Raw genomic sequence first — 20,275 nt, 5'->3', positions numbered from 1 at the left:
CACCACCCGCTGAGTCCGCTCTCCGTAATAGCTGTTGCATAAGGTCCTCCATGGCTTCAAGACGAATCCTCTTCAAACGGCCCAGAACACTGCCGAACACCGGAATTTAAACAGGAAATCTTCCCGCCATTGCTGCTCATTATCCAATCAGTAAAAAGCGCGGGCTTCACGAGCGCAAGGTGGAAAGTTCCAGAACCTGCTGGTACATTCTGTACAGCTGACCTCAACCTGACCCATGCAGGTAAGTACCAACTGTGATAATAAAAGCGGGGTGGGGAGGAAGAAACCAAACCAGAAAACCAAAAACCTTGAATTATAAAAATGATGTGGGGCTGTGATACCATGTGTCCCCCAAGTGATTGCTATGGGGGGCCCTGACATTTTTCATGTAATGTAATATCTACTATATTGCATAATTTGAATCAAATCAATAAATTATTAAATAAATATGTTTTAAATGTGTTTCTCAAGTGTCTATGTTCCTTATAATTCCCAGGATTAGGCGACCTTCAGTTGCTATATTCCGGCCCATACCTCGGCAGTTTATCTTATATTTAGGCCAGAATCACACACAGTTTTGATGCCGTTTTTGATGCAGTTTTTGGCTCTGTTTTTTAAACCAGAGCCAGAAGTGGATCCAAAAAGAAGGACAAGTATAAAGAATAAATGGAGAAGTGAAAAGAAATGGATCTTCTGAAGGCGCTGCTGCGTGGTGAAATCAACGGAATAGCAGAGAGGTTTAGACCCCGGCAGACTTGATGGTTTTTTCGTTCTTGTTAATTTGAATTCATTCTGATATATAAGGGTCAGAAGTCCAATGTGTACATGGCCTGAGGAAGACGCTTGTTCAGCGTCGAAACGCGTAGCCACTTCTTGTTCTAATAAAAGATATTTCATACCGGACTAAACCTCTCTGCTATTCCGTTGATTTCACCACGCAGCAGCGCCTTCAGAAGATCCATTTCTTTTCACTTCTCCATTCATTTTACCAAGCTGTCCCCTTGGGAACCGGTTCGGATCTGGCAGCAGCACCTGGGGATTCATCTTTGCGACTTATATATTTGGCCTTAGGTGAGCATGGTAATGTTTTTCCTCCTCACCTGCTTAACCTATTGACCTGCACAAGGTGGCGCCGTGTTTTTTGCTCTTTTCTTCAAGTATAAAGAATAGACTGACACATCTCCTTTCTGTTGTGTCCACTTCTCTGGCTCAAAAAACTTCTATAAAAACTGCATCAAAACTGTGTGTGTGATCCCAGCCTTAGGCTATGTTTATACCTGTGTCGGCGTGTTCCGATGTTCTGCTCGGTTCTGTTTAGGCACTAGAACCTGCTGCTGCTAGAAAGCTGCTGCGGCTGTGCCTGGGAGCAGGGGTGGCCCATGTCGAAGGCATTGTGATCCCCTTTTAAGACTTCACTTCTGGTAATGATGTTTAAATCATGAGGTCACTAAGACTGACATCACTGCTTTTGTGCCGTCACAGATAATAATATCATCAGGAAAAGGAGGTGTCAGGGACATGGACTGCTGGGTCTCCCTATAGGGCACCAGTGCAAGTAATGACATCACAGAGGTGATTAGGTCACACAAATCAAGGTCAATATTAGTGACATTGCCTGATGTGTCCCCTGTAAGGTATCAGATCAGGTGATGGCATCAAAGGTGATGACATCACAGAGAAGGCATGGTAGCCAATGACATTACTATGGGTGCCATACATTGGTGGTTTTGTGTATGGGGCTAATCGATTCAGAGAATTGTGAAATATTTGCTGTAGCATGTCAAGCCCTACATTGGAAACCCAAATTCATACCTTGGCTCTTTTGAGGGCCCTCAGAAGAGCTGGCCCACACCTTGGCATACCTCCCAACTTTCAAATATTGTAAAGAGGGACAACTCCTGCGAAGCTGCGGCAATTTTTTTAACGTTAAGCCACGCCGGTAACCCCACCTAATCCCTGCCCGTACACACCCAGTTCAGCCCACACAGTATATTCAGTATAATGCCCCCATAGTGCCTCAAACACAATTTCTGCCACCATAGTGCGCCCACAGTATAATACCCCATGGTGTATTCCCACAGTATAGTGCCCCCCACACAGTATCATGCCCCCATAGTGCCCACCACACAGTATCATGCCCCCAACTCAGTATTATGCCCCCATATTGCCTTCCCACACAGTATAATGCACCATACTGGTCCACGCACAGTATAGTGCCCCCCCCATACACAGTATAATACCCCATAGTGCCCACCACACACAGTGTAATGTTGCATAGTGCTTCCCCACACAGTATAATTCCCCCCACATGATATAATACCCCATAGTGTCTCCCTAAAAATATAATTCTCCCTAGTGCCCCCTACACAGTGTTATGCTCCCATAGTGAATCCACATATTATTATGCCCCATAGTGCCTCCCCACACAGTATAATGCCCCTATAGTGCCCCTTACAGTATAATACCCCCATAGCTTCCAACACACAGTATAACGCCCCTATAGTGCCTCCCTCCACAGTGTAATGCCCCCCCCATAGCTTCCCCCACACAGTATAATGCCCCTATAGTGCCTCCCTACAATGTAATGCCCCCATAGGTGCCCCCACACAATATAATGCCCCATCGCTGACCCCCACAGTATAATGCCCCCATTGCTTCCCCCTCATGCCCAGTATAATGCCTTTGTAGTGCCTAATACAAAGAAAAATACTCACCTAGCCCCGTTCCGACAACAAGTAGAGCAGACTGCGCTAAGTCGCTTACCGCTGGCCTTACATAGTGAATGGCAAAGCAGGGAACTGAATCCGGGACAGGTCCGCTGGATCTGGGACAGTTGGGAGGTATGCTGCGCTATTGTTTCCGGTAAAACCACGGACACCCCGACGGAAAGCCGACGGAACCCATTAATGTCAATGGGTTCCGTCGCCTGCTGGTGGCGTCCGTGGTGCAACGGAACCCTCACTTCTGGGTTTTCCCTTACTCTCCTCTGATGGAGCAGAACAATGGAAAAAACAGACGCAGGTGTAAGCATTCATTACGTTTAATAGATCCATCTTTTTTATGCACGTGCGCAAATTAAAATTCTACAAAAAAAGTTTTAAAAAAAATACTAAAAAAAACGATCCATTAAAAACGGAACATAACTGATGTATAAGGCTTCGTTCACATCTGCGTCAGGGCTCCGTTCTGTCTGAGATTTCCCTCGGAACGGAGCCCTAACTGACACAAACAGAAATCATAGGTTTCTGTCTGCATCACCGTTGATTTCAATGGTGACGGATGCGGTGCCAATGGTTCCCGTTTGTCTCCGTTGTGCAAGGGTTTTGTCGTTTTGACCAGGGGCGTAACTAGGAAAGACTGGGCCCCATAGCAAACTTTTGACTGTGGCCCCCCCTCCCCCGGGTGTCACACAACCCCCTCCCCCCTTGTAGATAGTGCCTTTTTTACAAACCCCCTTTTGATAACGCCATACAGCCCCTCTGTAGATAACGCCATACAGCCCCCTTTGTAGATATCTACGGGGCGCAATGTATGGCGTTCCCTACAGGGGGGGGGGTGTATGGCGTTCCCTACAGAGGGGGCTGTCTGGCGTTATCTACAGGGGGGACTGTATGGCGTTACCTACAGGGAGTCTGTATGGCGTTCCCTACAAGGGGGGTCTGTAGGGAACGCCATACAGCCCCCCCTGTAGGGAATGCCATACAGCCCCCCCCTGTAGGGAACGCCACACAGCCCCCCCTGTAGGGAACGCCATAAAGCGTCCCCCCCTGTAGGGAACGCCATACAGCGTCGTCCCCCCTGTAGGGAACACCATACAGCGTCCCCCCCCCTGTAGGGAACGCCATACAGCGTTCCCCCCTGTAGGGAACGCCATACAGCGTCCCCCCCCTGTAGGGAACGCCATACAGCGTTCCCCCCCCTGTAGGGAACGCCATACAGCGTCGTCCCCCCTGTAGGGAACGCCATACAGCGTCGTCCCCCCTGTAGGGAACGCCATACAGCGTCGTCGTCCCTGTAGGGAACGCCATACAGCGTCGTCCCCCCTGTAGGGAACGCCATACAGCGTCGTCCCCCTGTAGGGAACGCCATACAGCCCCCCCCCTCCCAAAAAAATGCGACCTACAGTGTGTCCTAATAAAAGACATGTATCCCCTCTCCACAGGATAGGGATACATGTGTGATCGCTGGCAGCGATAAGGAGAACGGTGGACTGAAAGTCCCCTGAAGTTCTCCATGACTAACCTCTGACTTCCGACGTCTGCGCAGCTCACTAAAAATGAAATGAGCGCTGGTCACGCATGCACACAAGCGCGACCGGCGCTCCATTCATTTCTACGGAGCTGCCGACACAGACCCCGGAAGTCCGAGGTTTGTGATGGAGAACTTCAGGGGACTTTCAGTCCACCGTTCTCCTTATCGCTGCCAGCGATCACACATGTATCCCTATCCTGTGGAGAGGGGATACATGTCTTATGTTTAATGGCAGAGCGGGGAGATACCTCCCTGCTCTGCCGTACTGTTCAGTGGCGTCCCGCTGTAGCAGCCATAGCGGCTGCTAGCGGAGCCTCCGGCCATGGTGGGGGCCCGTGCCGGCGGGCGACACGGGCCCCCTCATGCCGCGGGCCCCATAGCAGCCGCTACTGCTGCTACGGCGGTAGGTACGCCACTGGTTTTGACTGAATCAATAGCGTAGTCGGAACGGGACCCTGGCGCAGATGTGAACGAAGCCTAGTTCTATAAGTTCTAGACTTTTTGCTGTGTAACTATATGACCAGGTCACTCTGTGGCTTCTGAGGACACATTATCCTATATAAAAATAAGTGACAAAAAAAACCAAGCCCATTTCGCTATATAAATGTACAGGAACGCATCTGTGAATGAAGTAAAACATTCAATCTTTGCAGTACTTTCTGCATCTTAAAACGCGCTCCCCCTGCTGGTCATTACCTGTAATTATTTCTCTTTGCTATCACTGATACTGACGTAAGCAGCTCTCACTGTCATTGGACCTTTAAGGAAATACTGCATGCTTCTGTTGCCTGATTGGTCGCTCTTTCTATCAAGGGTTCCGGTTCTTTCATTACTAATCAGTGATTGGTCATTATCTGACTACGCTGTTCTATAGGACATAGTACGCACCACCTCTTACCGGTATGGCTGATCGGCGGGCGGAGCTCACCCGGCCCCGTGTCAAGATGTTTTCTCTAAAGAAATGGAACGCGGTGGCGATGTGGAGCTGGGACGTGGAGTGTGACACATGCGCCATCTGCAGGGTGCAGGTTATGGGTGAGAACGAGTGGAGCGGAGAACCAGGGAGGGGGGATGTTCACAAGGCGACAACTGTGTCCGGCCTGCACCATAACCGCGTTTTATAATGCTCCCGTGCTACATGTTGACTTGGAACACATGCCTGCACTACAGTTCTGTTTATAGCAGTTCTTGTTCCGCAGAGATGTGAACATGGTGCTGCGGACGTGCGGTGTTTACCATCCCTCCTATTCTGTGCAAAAAAGGCTGGCTTGTGTAATCCTCTCGGCTGGGCATGGGTTGGCACAAGTCACCATGTTGCCTGGACTTGACATTCATGGAGGGCGACTATCATGTCAACCGTCCAGCCATATTGATGTTGATAATCATTCAGCTAAGGCCATGTTCACATTGCCTTTCCCATCTACGTTTGGCGTATATGCCTTGAATGCTCTCAGAACATGCGCCACTTGCATCCATAGTCTCCCATTGACCCGATGTATGCCAGAGTAACTGTTTGGCATATGTAAGGCCTTATTCACACACGTATATCTGAAAAAAATTGGACTATTTTTCATGCATACGAACGTTTGTCTGTCGTCCATTTTTCTCACCTGCGAGCACTTCCAGGTTTCACTGAGGTTTTTTTTCTGTGCATTTCTTAGCAACTGATCCGTGAAAAACCGGCAGTACGAGGATGTCATCCGTGTGCTGTCCGTTTTTTTTCACGCACCCATAGACTTCAAAGGACGAGACTGGTCAGTAAAAATGCAGCAGAATAGGACATGCAGTGAGTCCGTGTTGCGAGGTCTTCCAATCCCCTCTCACTAGATGACGCCACGTCCCTATACAAGTGACTGTATGCTGATGTCATACTATAGTGACGTGAGGTCATCGGTGGGTGGAGGGCCGGGTATAGTGTTTACACCAGAACATCCGCACTCCGCTATCTATAAACCCTACATTACCCCACCTGCCTGTATACATATGTGACCATAGCCGTGCTCTGTCACCTCTAATACAGTCGCGAGGAAAAGTAAGTGAACCCTTTGGAATTCCCTCTTCACTTCAGCGTTTGCCTTCCGTTTGGCTTTCTGGTCAGAGGAATAGATATCGTTTCCATTAAAAATACCATTGATTTCAATGGTATTTTTTTTTTGGGTGATTTCCTCCGTTCCGCTAGGTTTCTGGCTTTTTTCATGGAAACAATAGCGTAGTTTTCTTAAAAGTTCTGCTTTTGTCTCATCTGTCAATAGAACATTTCCCTGAAGAATTGTGGGACATCCAGGTGGTCTCGGGAAAACTAGGGACCGGGCCACAATGTTTTTTTGACAGAAGAGGCTTCCTTCATGGTGTCCTTCCAGAAGCACCGTCCTTGTTCAGTATTTTCCTCCTGTCATGACTTTTCATCCCATGTGACTGCTGGAGGCTGAGTTGCGATTTTTTTCAACAGAAAATGTATCCGGAGCATATATCAAACCATCAGGTATGACCATCAATTATCAAAAATCCAAAAATATACCTGTTGCGATTTTTGCGGCGGAATCGCTGCTTTTCCGCCCCTAAAAAATGCAACTTTTGCTATTTGTTGCGGGTTTCACCTCCCCATTAAATTAAATGGCAAAAACTCACAACAAATATGCAAACTCAACTGACAAATTGACACGCTGCGGTTTTAAAAAAACCGCATCGCAAGCGGAAACCGCGCCAAAAAGCTCATCAAAAACGTCCCGAAAATGCCTCCCGTCGATTTCAATGGGAGGCGGGGGCGGTTTTCTCCCGCGAGCAGTAAAACCGGCTCCCGGGAGAAAGAAGCGACATGCCCTATCTTCGGGCGTTTCCGCCTCTGACCTCCCATTGACTTCAATGGGGGGCAGAGAAAGCGTATTTCGCGGTGTTTTATGCCCGCAGCGCCCAATGGCCGCGGGCGAAAATCGCCGTGCAGGGAGAGGAAAATCTGCCTCAAACTTCCAAACTGAATTTTGAGGCAGAAATTCTGCCTGCAAAATACTCCGTGTGAACAGGGCCTTAAACTGTTTTATTAGTTTAGTTAGATTGTGTTTGTCTAGAATTGTGACTTGGATAACAATCGGACCGTTATTAGTTATCAATGCAAAAATCCAGGGAATTCAAACAGGTTCACTTACTTTTCTTGCAACTGTATTCCTATAATTGACATTGTACCATCTAGGGATGTCATGATACCAGAATTTGGACTTCGATACCGATACTTCGTGTAGTATTGTGATTTAGATACCAAAACTATACTTTTGCCAACAATAATAATAATAAAAAAAAGTTCTTCTGTTTTCTGATGTGAGGCGTGTTCCTCAGTCATAATGGACAACATTGGGTTAATGTGTGAGGTACATGATTGGGTTAATTACTATTCATGTAAGGCACATGGAGGTTCAAAATTAATAATACATTGTGCCTCACATTAATAAGTTAAGGAAAGCAGTTTTTATTTAATTTTATAACCGCGTAAACCTGAATGGCGCTATAAATGTGTTATTACAGTCGCAACAATGCTGAATATGTTTATATATTATGTATCAAGACTTAATTTAATGTTTATTGTAATGTGTTTTTTTTTTTTTTTAACTTTAATGTACTGGCATATATCTATATACGGATAGTACATAGGCAGTTGTTAGGACAAACCTCAGTATGCTCTAAGAGGAAATATGGTCAGACAGCCCTGGGGTCCTTCAATGGACCCTGGGCTGTCTGCCCATATATGGTATGTCACAAGGATTCCCTGTGACGCATTCAAAGGGCAACCCCCCCCCCCCTTCTCATTTTCCTCTGAATGCTGCGGTCCGCTTTCATCGCAGCATTCAGGGGAATAGTGGCGGAGATGAGCGGTTTCTCTCATCTCCTCCGTTACAGCAGGACTGTGGCTGTGTAATACAGACATTGACCCGCTCCTGACAAGTGCGCGTGCAGTCAGCATCAGGTGATGCGGCCAGTGGTGCACTAATGAGCGGCGGGGCACCACTGAAGACAGAACGTGGAGGTGTTTTGTAGTGCGCCCGCCATGTTCTGTCTTCAGTGCCGCCGCTCATTAGTGCAGCGCTGGTCGCATCACCTCATGCTGACCGCGCGCACTTCTCAGGAGCGGGGCAATGGCTGTATCACACAGCCGCAGCCCCGCTCTCATACATTCATGTGTTACAATGCTAAGCTGTGCGGCCGCACAGCTAAGTATCGAAATACATGATATAACGGTATTGAACCGTTTGAGGGTGCACGGTATCGAAACAGTATCAAACTTTCGATGCATCCCTAGTACCATAGCAGCGCAAATGTCTCCACATACTCTAAAGACAAGAATAACTGGGTACTTGTTTTTTCGCCTGTTTGACTGCAAGAACAGCGCTAAAGTCATGATGCTAGTGTGAACAGTGCCTAAAGCATTGCTTGCTAACAAGGTGCTCTATTAGGCCTGGACATCCACATTAGTATTTTTCTTTGTCTGGCTCCTCCTGTCTTAAAACCTATATTAAGTGTTTTTTTTGTATGTTATTTCTAGATGCCTGTCTGCGCTGCCAAGCTGAGAACAAGCAGGAGGACTGTGTGGGTACGTGACACCCGAGTTACTCTCACTCTCCATCTGTAACTGATTTCCCTTTTTGTTAAGGGTTTATTGGGTTATTTATCAATACCTGTATGTTAGAGAGCTGCAGATACAGTTGTTCCCTAATATACCTCTATTATCAGGTACACTCCATTTTATCAGATCTCCAATAATAAATCGTAGCAGTAATGGGTCTCTGATGTTGTCCTATAAGGGCGGAATTACACGAACGTGATATACGTCCGTGCAACGCGCGTGCTTTTCACGCGGCGCACAGACTTGTTAGTCTATGGGGCCGTGCAGACAGCCTGGGATTTTTGCGCAGCGTGTGTCCGCTGCGTAAAACTCACGACATGTCCTATATTTCTGCGTTTTTCGCACATCACACACCCATTGAAGTCAATGGGTGCGTGAAAATCACGCGCAGCACACGGAAGCACTTCCGTGGGACGCGTGTGATTCGCGCAACAGCAGTGAAACTATAAATGTAAACAGAAAAGCACCACATGCTTTTCTGTTTACAAACATACAGAGTGTCATAATGATGGCGGCTGCGCGAAAATCACGCAGCCGAGCATCATACGCAGCTGACACACGGAGCTGTTAAGTGCCTTTTGTGCGCGCACAAAACGCACACGCTCGTGTAAATCCGCCCTAAGACTGTCAACAGAGTTCAAATCCTAGCTGTCACACGTGTATCCTGCCTCAGGCACCCCATATACTGACTGTCCAAAAAATGGGCACATACCATCATGTGCAGGACTTATGAGGGGGATGGAAGAATTAGTGACACAACAGAATCTAGTCTGGACCACATAGATTTGGACCCTTTTGAGCTCGTCCACACGTAGCGGAATTGCTGCGTATTTTCCGTCCGGAGTTGCGGACGGAAAATACGCAGCAGAATACAGTAGCAGCAAAGTTGGTGAGATTTAAAAAAAATATTCCGACCAGAAATTGTGCGTATTTTTCGTACCACAGCATGTCCATTCCTGCTGCGGAAAGTGGACCGAATTGCTGCATTTTTCAGAGGAGATGTCACCATCTCCCAACATTGAGAAAAACGCAGCAAAATATGCACCATTTTCTGCAGCAATTGCGTTACGTGTGGACAAGCCCTTAAGGATATGGTGGACTCGCCGAAAACTTGTATTATATAGCCGTTCATTTGTTTATGTGCGCACCATGTACGATACTGCAATCTCCCTACTAGTCGCTGCAAGGTCAATGAGATTCTGTGTAGAGCTTCCCAGCCAATAACTACGGTCTGCCAAGGGTAAGAAAATCCAGAGCCACAGCGATCAGTTGATGTTCGGGGCTGTTTTATTCTAAGTATGGGACAACCCCTTTAATAACACTGTAGGCCACATAGTACAAAGATAAAATGAAAACATTTGTAGGTTTGAGATGCAAAATTAAAGTGGCTAAAACTAAAGTGAAAAAAATAAACGAACAGACCAAGAAGGTATCGCTGAATTACTGCGTCGCCTGCAAGAACACAGTGCCAGGCTGAATTCACACACCGCTTTTGGTTTGGTTTTCATGCCATTTTCGTTGACATTTTATACAGCATGCGCATGTTTAGCGCATGTCAGCGGTGTATTGCAGCTGACATCCAGCTGTAATGGCGGGGACCGAAATTAGCTTCGATCCCCGCCATTAACGCTTTAAATGTAGCGGTCAAAAGCGATTGCTGCATTTAAGGTGTTTGCAGCTCATCGGCACCCCATCTATTAAATTGCCGGGGGTTCCGGTGCCTGCAATGGCAACCGGAGGCCTAAGGCCTCATTTACACGAGCGTGTGCGTTTTGCGCGCGCAAAAAACGCTGCGTTTTGCGCGCGCAAAAGGCACTTGGCAGCTCCGTGTGTCATCCGTGTATGATGCGCGGCTGCGTGATTTTCGCGCAGCCGCCATCATAGAGATGAGGCTAGTCGACGCCCGTCACTGTCCAAGGTGCTGAAAGAGCTAACTGATCGGCAGTAACCCGTTCCCATCAGGACGCAGACGGGTCAAAGAATGCTGCAGAAGGAGTGTGCATTAAATAGTGATAGCCCCTCCCACTAGTCTTGAGGGGAGTGGCGGACTAAGTGCTCAAAGATGTGCGATAAATGTGTGTCAGTGTAGTGCTAGGGTGTGAATGGATGGTAAAAAAATAAATATGTATGTATGAAAGTGTCGGAACTGTGTAATAATGTAATAAAAATAAATAAATAAAATAAATGTGATGAATAGGGGTCAGTGCTGTGAATAGTACATGGGGTGTCAGTACTATGTGTAATACGTGGAGGGATAATGTGCTGGTCGTCAGGGATGGCGTATCTTGCCGAATAACAGCCTATTTGTAACGCCGCTAGTGTTAGCTAAAGCGGGCTGCTCTGCATTCCAAACCAAACGCCAGCACATCATGCCCTCCCAGCATATAAGACCCGGCTGCGTCCTGAAAAAAAGTGTAGTATACGTAGTAAGAAATATCCATGAAACATGGGGTATTAGTTGTTATTTTGGCCAAAATACGCAAAGCTCGCAACCCAAGATGGCGCCGGCTCAGTAGCTGAGCCGGCGTCATCAGCGGTGGATGTCGGCTGTATGCTGCAGCTGACATCCACCTGTAATGGCAGGAACCGGAGCTAGCTCCTATCCCTACCTTTAACCCCTTAGGCCTTATTCACACGAGCGTATTTCACGTCCATGTTACGGACGTTAAAGCAACGGACGTCACACGGACCTATGCAATTCAATGGGGCCATTCAGACATTGTGTTTTCACGCAGTGTGTCTGCTGCGTTAAACTCACTGCATGTCCTACTCTTGTGCGACTTTTTGCGCATCACGCTCCTATTGAAGTCAATGGGTGCATGAAAAAAAACGGACAGCACACGGACGTCATCCGTGTGCTGTCCGTGTTTTTCCCGCACCAGTTGCTAAAGAAATGATGAGGAAAAAATAATACCTTCTTCAGGTTTTTTTGCTGACGTAAAAAATGCGTGACATACGCGTGTAAAAAAGGCAGACGCACACCGTACTTGGGTGCCACACGGAAACGCAGGAAAAATGCGTTTTTTACGTACGGAAAACGTCACAGTGTAACACACATCTATGGATTATTTAATTGTTTTTTTGGTTTTTTTTTACCCCATTATTATACCACCTGACTGTGCTCCTGACGTACTCTGCCTGGTTTTACATGTACCCCCACGTTATAAACTGAAATACCAGTAAGGGTATGTTCACACACATTGTTTTTCAGGCGTATTTTGGGGCATTTACACCTCTCAAAACGCCTGAAAAAATGGAAGCTGAACGCCTACAAACATCTGCCCATTGAAATCAATGGAAAAACAGCATTTAGTCCATACGGGGTGTCTTTTTACGCCACTGTTTTAAAAATAATGGAGCGTAAAAAGAAGTCCATGTCACTTCTTGAGGCGTTTTTTGGAGCTGATTTTCCATTGAGCACTATGAAAAACGCCTCAAAAGAAGCTCCAAATTAAGGTGGAGTTTTTTTGACGTGGAAACCGCGCTGCAAAAAACTGCCGGAAATGCCTACCATTTATTTCAATGGGAGGCGGAGGCGTTTTTTTCCCGCGAGTGGAAAAACTGGCTTGCGGGAAAAAGGGACATGCCCTATATTTGGGCGTTTACGCCTCTGACCTTCCATTGACATCAATGAGAAGAGAAAGCGTATTTCGCTGCGTTTTATGCCCACGGCTCTCAATGGCCGCGGGCGAAAAACGATGTGCAGGCAGAGGAAAATGTGCCTCAAAATTCCAAACGGAATTTTGAATCAGATTTTCCGCCTGCAAAAAAACTCCATGTGAACTCACCTTAACCCCTTAAGGACGCAGCCTAGTTTTGACCTTAAGGCTCAGAGCCCATTTTTCAAATCTGACATATTTCACTTTATGTGGTAATAACGTGGGAATGCTTAAACCTACCCAAGCGATTCTGAGATTGTTTTCTCGTGACACATTGGGCTTCATGTTCAAGGTAAAATTTGGTCGATATATTCAGTGTTTATTGGTGAAAAATGGCAAAATTTTGAGAAAATTTTGAAAAAATTGCATTTTTCAGAATTTAAATGCATCTGCTTGTAAAACAGATGGTTATACCACCCACAATAGTCACTAGTTCACATTTCCCATATGTCTACTTTAGATTGGCATTGTTTTTTGAACATTCTTTTATTTTTCTTGGACGTTACAAGGCTTAGAACTTTAGCAGCAATTTCTCATATTTTTATGAAAATTTCAAAAGCCTTTTTTTTAAGGTACCTCTTGAGTTCTGAAGTGGCTTTGTGGGGCCAATGTATTAGAAACCCTGATAAAACACCCCATTTTAAAAACTAGACCCCTCAAAGTATTCAAAACAGCATTTAGAAAGTTTTTTAACCCTTCAGACATTTCACAGGAATTAAAGCAAAGTGGAGGTGAAATTTGCAAATTTCATTTTTCTTGCTCAATTTCAATTTTATTCATTTTTTTTCTGTAACACAGAAGTTTTTACCAGAGAAACACTACTAAATATGTATTGTCCAGATTCTGCAGTTTTTAGAAATGTCCCACATGTGGCCCTACTGCGCTCGTGGACTAAAACACAAGCCCTAGAAGCAAAGAAGCACCTAGTGCATTTTGAGTCCTCTTTTTTATTAGAATATATTTTAGGCAGCATGCCAGGTTTGAAGAGGTGTTGAGGTGCCAAAACAGTAGGAATCCCCCAATAGTGACCCCATTTTGGAAACTACACCCCTCAAGGAATTCATTTATGGTTGTTTTTTACCATTTTGACCGCACAGTTTTTTCACAGTACGTATTTGAATTGGGCTGTGAAATGAAAAAAATTTCATTTTTTCCAATAAAATGTAATTTGTGATCAAAATTTCTTATTTTCACAGGGAACAAAATACCCCATTTGGTTGCCCAATTTGTCCTGAGTGTGTCAATACCCCATTTGTGGTGATAAACTGCCGTTTGGGCCCATGGGAGGGCTCAGAAGGAAAGGAGCGCTATATGTTTGTTGGAGTCCAGATTTTGCTGGATTGGTTTTCGGGTGCCATGTCGCATTTGCAGAGCCTCAGGGGTATCAAAGCAATGGAAACCCACCAAAAGTGACCCCATTTTGGAAACTACACCCCTCAAGGAATTCATTTATGGGTAATGTGACCATTTAGACCCCATAGTTTCTTCACAGAACTTATTTGAATTGGGCTGGGAATTAAAAAAATATATATTTTTTCCAATAATATGTCATTTTAGCTCAAAAATTCTTATTTTCACAAGAAATAAAATACTCCATTTTGTTGCCCAATTTGTCCTGAGTGCGGCAATACCCCATTTGTGGTGATAAACTGCCGTTTGGGCCCATGGGAGGGCTCAGAAGGAAAGGAGCGCTATGTGTTTGTTGGAGTCCAGATTTTGCTGGATTGGTTTTCGGGTGCCATGTCGCATTTGCAGAGCCCCAGAGGTATCAAAGCAATAGAAACCAATCACAAATGACCCCATTTTGGAAACTACACCCCTCAAGGAATTCATTTATGGGTGTTGTGACTATTTTGACCCCATAGTTTTTTCACAGAACTAATTTGAATTGGGCTGGGAATGAAAACAAAATTATTTTTTTCAAATAATATGTAGTTTTGGCTGAAAATTTCTTATTTTCACAAGAAACAAAATACCCCATTCTGTTGCGCAATTTGTTCTGAGTGCGGCAATACCCCATTTGTTGTGATAAACTGCCGTTTGGGCCCATGGGAGGGCTCAGAAGGAAAGGACCACCATTCGGCCTACTGGGGATTTTCTAGTGCGAAGTCATGTATGCAGAAGCACCTGAGGTACCAGTACAGTTGAAACCCGCAAGAAGTGACCCCGTTTTAAAAACTACACCCTTAAGGCATTCATCTAGAGGTGTAGTGAGCATTTTGACCGGAGACCTACACCCCATAAACTGTAATGTGGGTTCTCCCGGGTATGGCAATACCCTACATGTGGCTGTTATCAGCTGCCTGGGCACACAGCAGGGCTCAGAGGGGAAAGACGAGGGGGGATAATCTGTGCGGAGTGCATCAGGGTAAGTAAAATTGGGGTAAATTATAAAACAAGGGATGTATGATAAATTTTAAAACACTCTTTCATACAGAGCTCTGGTTATTCGGGACACGTGTCACATTGATATATTGTGTCATCCCTTATCGCCCTCTTATAGCAGACTTTGCACCTCTTTTGACTTTTTCCCTTCTTGCCAGTTTGGGGAACTTCCCCTGGAAAGTGTTGCCGCCCTGGTACGATGCATGTGGCCCCGCTTCCAGAAGTACTGGGTGCCCCCCCTTCTTGGTCCCTAAAGATTAGGTTCTTGATAATCACCTCTTGAAATTCCAGGAAAGTTCCCGTCTGGCCTGCACAGCGACGTAGCACGTACGCATTGTACAAAGCCATCTGTATGATGTGCACGGCCAGCTTCTTATACCACACCGCATGGCGCTGTAGGGCTTCAGGACTTGATCTTACAAGTCCATCCCTCCCATGTACCTATTGTAGTCCAGGATGCAGTCTGGTTTGGGGGTGGCCTTTCCTTCATATATCCTAAACCTGTAGGTATACCCTGATGCACTCTCGCAGCTTATACATCTTCACGCCATACCTTGCCCTCTTACCCGGCAGGTACTCGCGGAATTGAACCCTCCCTTTAAAATGTACCAGGGGCTCATCAATAGAAATACACTTCTCGGGGGTGTATGCGTGGGAAAACCGGGCACTGAAACGGTCTAATAGGGGTCTCCGTTTATACAAACTGTCAAAACTGGGGTCATCTCGGGGTGGGCACTGCTCATTATAAGTATAATGTAAGAAGCAAAGTATTGCCTCATTTATTTATTTTTTTAGGTTCCAGTTCAGTTCTGAAGTTGCTTTGAGGGGCCCATATATTAGAAACCCCTATGAAATACCCCATTTTAGAAACTAGACCCCTCAAAGTATTCACAACCGCATTTAGAAAGTTTATGAACCCTTTAGGTGTTTCACAGGAATTTAGAGCAAAGTAGAGGTGAAGTTTACATTTTTTTTTTTTGTCAGAAAATCCTCTTTATACCATTTTTTTTATAACACAAAAGGATTTATCAGTGAAACGCAAATTAATACTTATTGCCCAGATTCTGCAGTTTAGAGAAATATCCCACATGTGGCCCTAGTGCGGTAATGGACTGAAGCACCGGCCTCCGAAGCAAAGGAGCACCTAGTGGATTTTGAGGCCTCTTTCTTATTAGGCACCATGTCCGGTTTGAAGAGGTCTTGTGGTGCCAAAACATTGGGAACCCCCCAAAAGTGACCCCAATTTGGAAACTAGACCCCTTGAGGAATCCATTGTAGTTTTCTTGGGGTGCATGCGGCTTTTTGATCAGTTTTTATTCTATTTTTAGGTGGCGTGGTGACTAAAAAACAGCAATTCTACTATTGTTTTTTTATTCTTTTTTTTTTTTTACAGCGTTCACCGTGCGCTATAAATAAAATATTCACTTTATTCTGCGGGGCGATACGATTACGGCGATACCAGATGTTTATAGTTTTTTTTTATGTCTTATGGCGTTTGCACAATAAAATACGTTTTGTAAACAATCATTCACTTTTTGTGTTACCTTATTCTAAGAGCCAGAACGTTTTTATTTTTCAATCAATAAAGCCGTGCGAGGACTTATTTTTTGCGTAACGAACTGTAGTTTCGATCAGGACCATTTTTAGGTACATGCGACTTTTTGATCTCTTTTTATTCCATTTTTTGGGAGGTGAAGTGACCAAAGAATTGTGATTCTGGTACGGTTTATTATTATTTTCTTTTACGGCGTTCACCGAGTGGGATAAATAATGAAATAATTTTGTAGTTCAGGCCGTTACGGACGCGGCGATACCAATTATGTATAGTTTGTTTGTTTATATATTTTTATTAATAATAAAGGACTGATAAGGTAAAAGGGGGGATTTTTACGTTTATTACTTTTAAATCTTTTATTTTCTTATTTTTACACATCTTTTTTTTAACTTTATTACTTTGTCCCACTAGGGGACATGAGGGCAGGAGGCTCTGATCGCTATTCTAATACACTGCACTACATGCGTAGTGCAGTGTATTAGAACTGTCAGCTACTCACTGACAGCAATCATAGTGGGTCCTGACGTTGTCCGGACCCACTAGGCTTCCGTCTATGGCATAGCCGGACGCCATTGTTTGGTGTCCGGTTGCCATAGTCACCATCGCCGGCCGCTATCGCGTAGCAGGCCGGCGATGGCAGCTTAACCCCTAAAAAGCCGCGATCTCTATAGAACGCGGCTTTTAAGGGGTTAATCAGCGGGGACACAGCGATCGGTCCCCGCTGTAGGAGCTGTGACAGTTGCTGAACAAGACAGCAGCGTCACAGCCCCTGTATGTGTCGGGAGGACGGCCGAAACGGCCGTTACTCCCGAGACGTACTATTCCGTCATGGAGCGCGAACGATACAGCTGCCATGACGTAATAGTACGTCAATGAGCGGGAAGGGGTTAAAAAGAAATTTAATTTTCAGCTTTAAAAACGCCTAAAAATCAGAGGCTGTTTTCTCTGAAAACAGCTCTGTATTTTCAGACTTTTTTGTTAAGCCGTGTAAACATGCCCCAAACGAAACTACTACCAAGCAAAATCCATTCTCCAAAACCCAAATGGCGCTCCCTCCCCTCTGAACCCCAGTGTGCCCAAACAGCTGTTTACTTCCAAATATATGGCATCGTCATACCCGGGAGAACCCTTTTAACAATTTTTGGAGTGTGTCTCCAGTGGCATAAACTGGGCATGATATATTTGCCACTGAAATGGCATATCTAGGGCAAATTTTTTACTTTGCACTATCTGCAGCGCATTCGTTTATGGAAAAGACCTGTGGGGTGAAGACTACACCCCTTAATAAATGCCTTGAAGGGTGTAGTTTCTAAATTAGAGTCCCTTCTCAGGGTTTTCTTTTATTACTTCACATCAGGACCCTGCAATTGTGAACCAATACTTTGCAAATCGCCAAATTTGGCCTCAAATTTTACTTTTTTACTCCTGAGCCTGGCCGATGTAAAGGGATTGTTTTTATTTCACTGCCCAATTCTAATAAATTCCATGAAACCCCTGTGGGGTCAAAATGCTCACTACACCCCTACATGAATTCCTCAAGGGGTTTAGTTTTCTAAATGGGGTCACTTGTGGGGGGTCTCCATTGTTTTGTCCCCTCAGGGGCTTTGCAAATGTGATATGGCCGCCGCAAACTATTCTTGCTAAATTTGAGCTCCAAAAGCCAAATGATCCTTTTCCCTTCTAAACCCTGCCGTGTGTCCAAACATCCGTTTATTACCACATGTGGGGTATTGTTTTACTCAGGAGAAATTGCTTTACAAATGTGTCATTGCATTTCCTCCTTTTAGCCCTTGTAGAAATGAGAAAAAAAATTAACTAAACCTACTTTTTCTTTGAAAAAAATGCAAATTTTCATTTTCACCGCCAACTTCCAATAATTTCCGCAAAAATCCTGTGCGGCCAAAATGCTCACTATACCTCTAAATCATTTCCTCATTGGGTGTAGTTTCCCAAATGGGGTTACTTTTGGGGATTTACACTGTTTTGGCACCGCAAGAGCCCTTCAAACCTAAAATATATTCTAATAAAAAGAAGGCCCCAAAATCCTCTGGGTGCTCCTTTTCTTTTGAGGCCGGTGCTTCAGTCCTTTACCACACTAGGGCCACATGTGGGATATTTCCTAAAACTGCAGAACCTGGGCAATAAATATTGAGTTGTATTTCTTCTCTGGTAAAAATGTCTGTTACAAAAAAAAATTGATTAAAAATGAATTTCTGCAACAAAAAGAAATTAAATTTGTAAATTTCACCTCTATTTTGCTTTAATTCCTGTGGAACGTCTAAAGGGTTAAGAAACGTTCTAAATGCTGTTTTAAATACTTTGAGGGGTGACGTTTTTAAAATGGGGTAACTTATTGGGGGTTTCTAATTATATAAGGCCCTGAAAGCCACTTCACAACTGAATTGGCTCCTGTAAAAATAGCCTTTTGAAATTTTCTTGAAAATGTAAGAAATTTCTGCTAAAGTTCTAAGCCTTACATCCCAGAAAAATAAAAAGGATGTTCAAAAAACGATGCCAAAAAACGATGCCAATCTAAAGTAGACATATGGGGGATGTTAATTAGAAATAACTTTTTGTGGTATAACTTCCTGTCTTACAAACAGATACATTTAAATGTATAAAAATGCTGATGTTTGCATTTTTTTTTTTTTGCAAAATGTTGGTGTTTTTCACAATTAAATACTGAATGTATCAAGCAAATTTTGCTAGTAACATAAAGTGCAATGTGTCACGAGAAAATCTCAGAATCGCTTGGATAGGTAAAAGCATTCCAAAGTCCACAAAGGGACACATGTCAGATTTGAAAAATGAGGCTGTCAGGAAGGTCAAAAGTGGGAAAGGGTTAAAATGTTTTGAAATAAAAAAAAAAATCATGGTGTATTTTTACAAGCGTTTAGAAAAGCTGAAAAAACGAGTGTGTGAAGGAGGCCTGAGATGCACTGCAACAGGTTAGTAGGGTCAGGGACTGCCAGGATTAGCAGGGTCTTTACTTTTAATCTCATTGGTCTCTTAAGAAGGTATTATCATTGGTGGGTAAGTCTCTTAAAAGAGCATGCTGTGTACATGTATAGATCCCACACTTCTAGTAATAGTTCACCTGTGGAATGTTTAGAGTCCAGGTCAGAAATCATCGATCACTCTTACAAGAAGCGGTATTTTCCTATTAGATTGTTTAAATCAGGATATTAATGCAGTTAAAGTAATAGTAACCCCCCGCCCCTCCCCCATAACTCCTTGGTTGATCCTTTTCCCTCCTTGGAGGGGATTATTTCTGAAAAGATCTGCTGCTTCTTAGGCCGCTTCTTCTCTAGGGCATTATATATATATATATATATATATATATATATATATATATATATAATATATTACGCTCTGTCTGTCCATAAATCGGTCAGTAAATGTAAATACGTATTTAGACCGCGCACCTTGTGTGATTACTGATGGCGTGTTAATACATACTATGTTCTCTGTTCTCTTACAGTGGTATGGGGAGAATGTAATCACTCGTTCCACAACTGCTGCATGTCCCTGTGGGTGAAGCAGAACAACCGGTGCCCATTATGCCAACAGGACTGGGTGGTGCAAAGAATAGGAAAATAATTATTACTAAGTCCTGTCTGTTGTATTTGCTTGTATACAATTCTGATGCACAGATCTTGGTGCTTCACGTGAGTGACTGGTAATATTTAATAATACACTAGCTGACGGACAGAGACAAGTGGTAGATTCTTGTGTATCTGCAGCTAATACTGTCTATACCCATTGTTGAATAAAGTTAACTTGCCTTTTGGTGTTGCTTTTTCCTTGGAATTA

The 20,275-nt window shown here is 44.4% G+C and overlaps 1 protein-coding gene across 1 annotated transcript; it reads left to right on the top strand.

Annotated features, from left to right (window-relative positions):
- The first annotated feature begins 5,086 nt into the window (after positions 1 to 5,086).
- Positions 5,087 to 20,251, top strand: RNF7 (ring finger protein 7). Its single transcript, XM_075861238.1, has 3 exons — positions 5,087 to 5,286; positions 8,783 to 8,830; positions 19,944 to 20,251. The coding sequence occupies exons 1-3, from the start codon at positions 5,154 to 5,156 to the stop codon at positions 20,060 to 20,062; spliced, it is 300 nt and encodes a 99-aa protein (XP_075717353.1). The 5' UTR covers positions 5,087 to 5,153; the 3' UTR covers positions 20,063 to 20,251.
- The last annotated feature ends 24 nt before the right edge of the window (positions 20,252 to 20,275 follow it).

This window comes from Rhinoderma darwinii, chromosome 4, assembly GCF_050947455.1.
Source record: "Rhinoderma darwinii isolate aRhiDar2 chromosome 4, aRhiDar2.hap1, whole genome shotgun sequence".
NCBI lineage: Eukaryota > Metazoa > Chordata > Amphibia > Anura > Rhinodermatidae > Rhinoderma > Rhinoderma darwinii.
The sequence above is the reverse complement of the archived record's forward strand: the minus strand, read 5'-3'. Positions and strand labels throughout refer to the sequence as shown.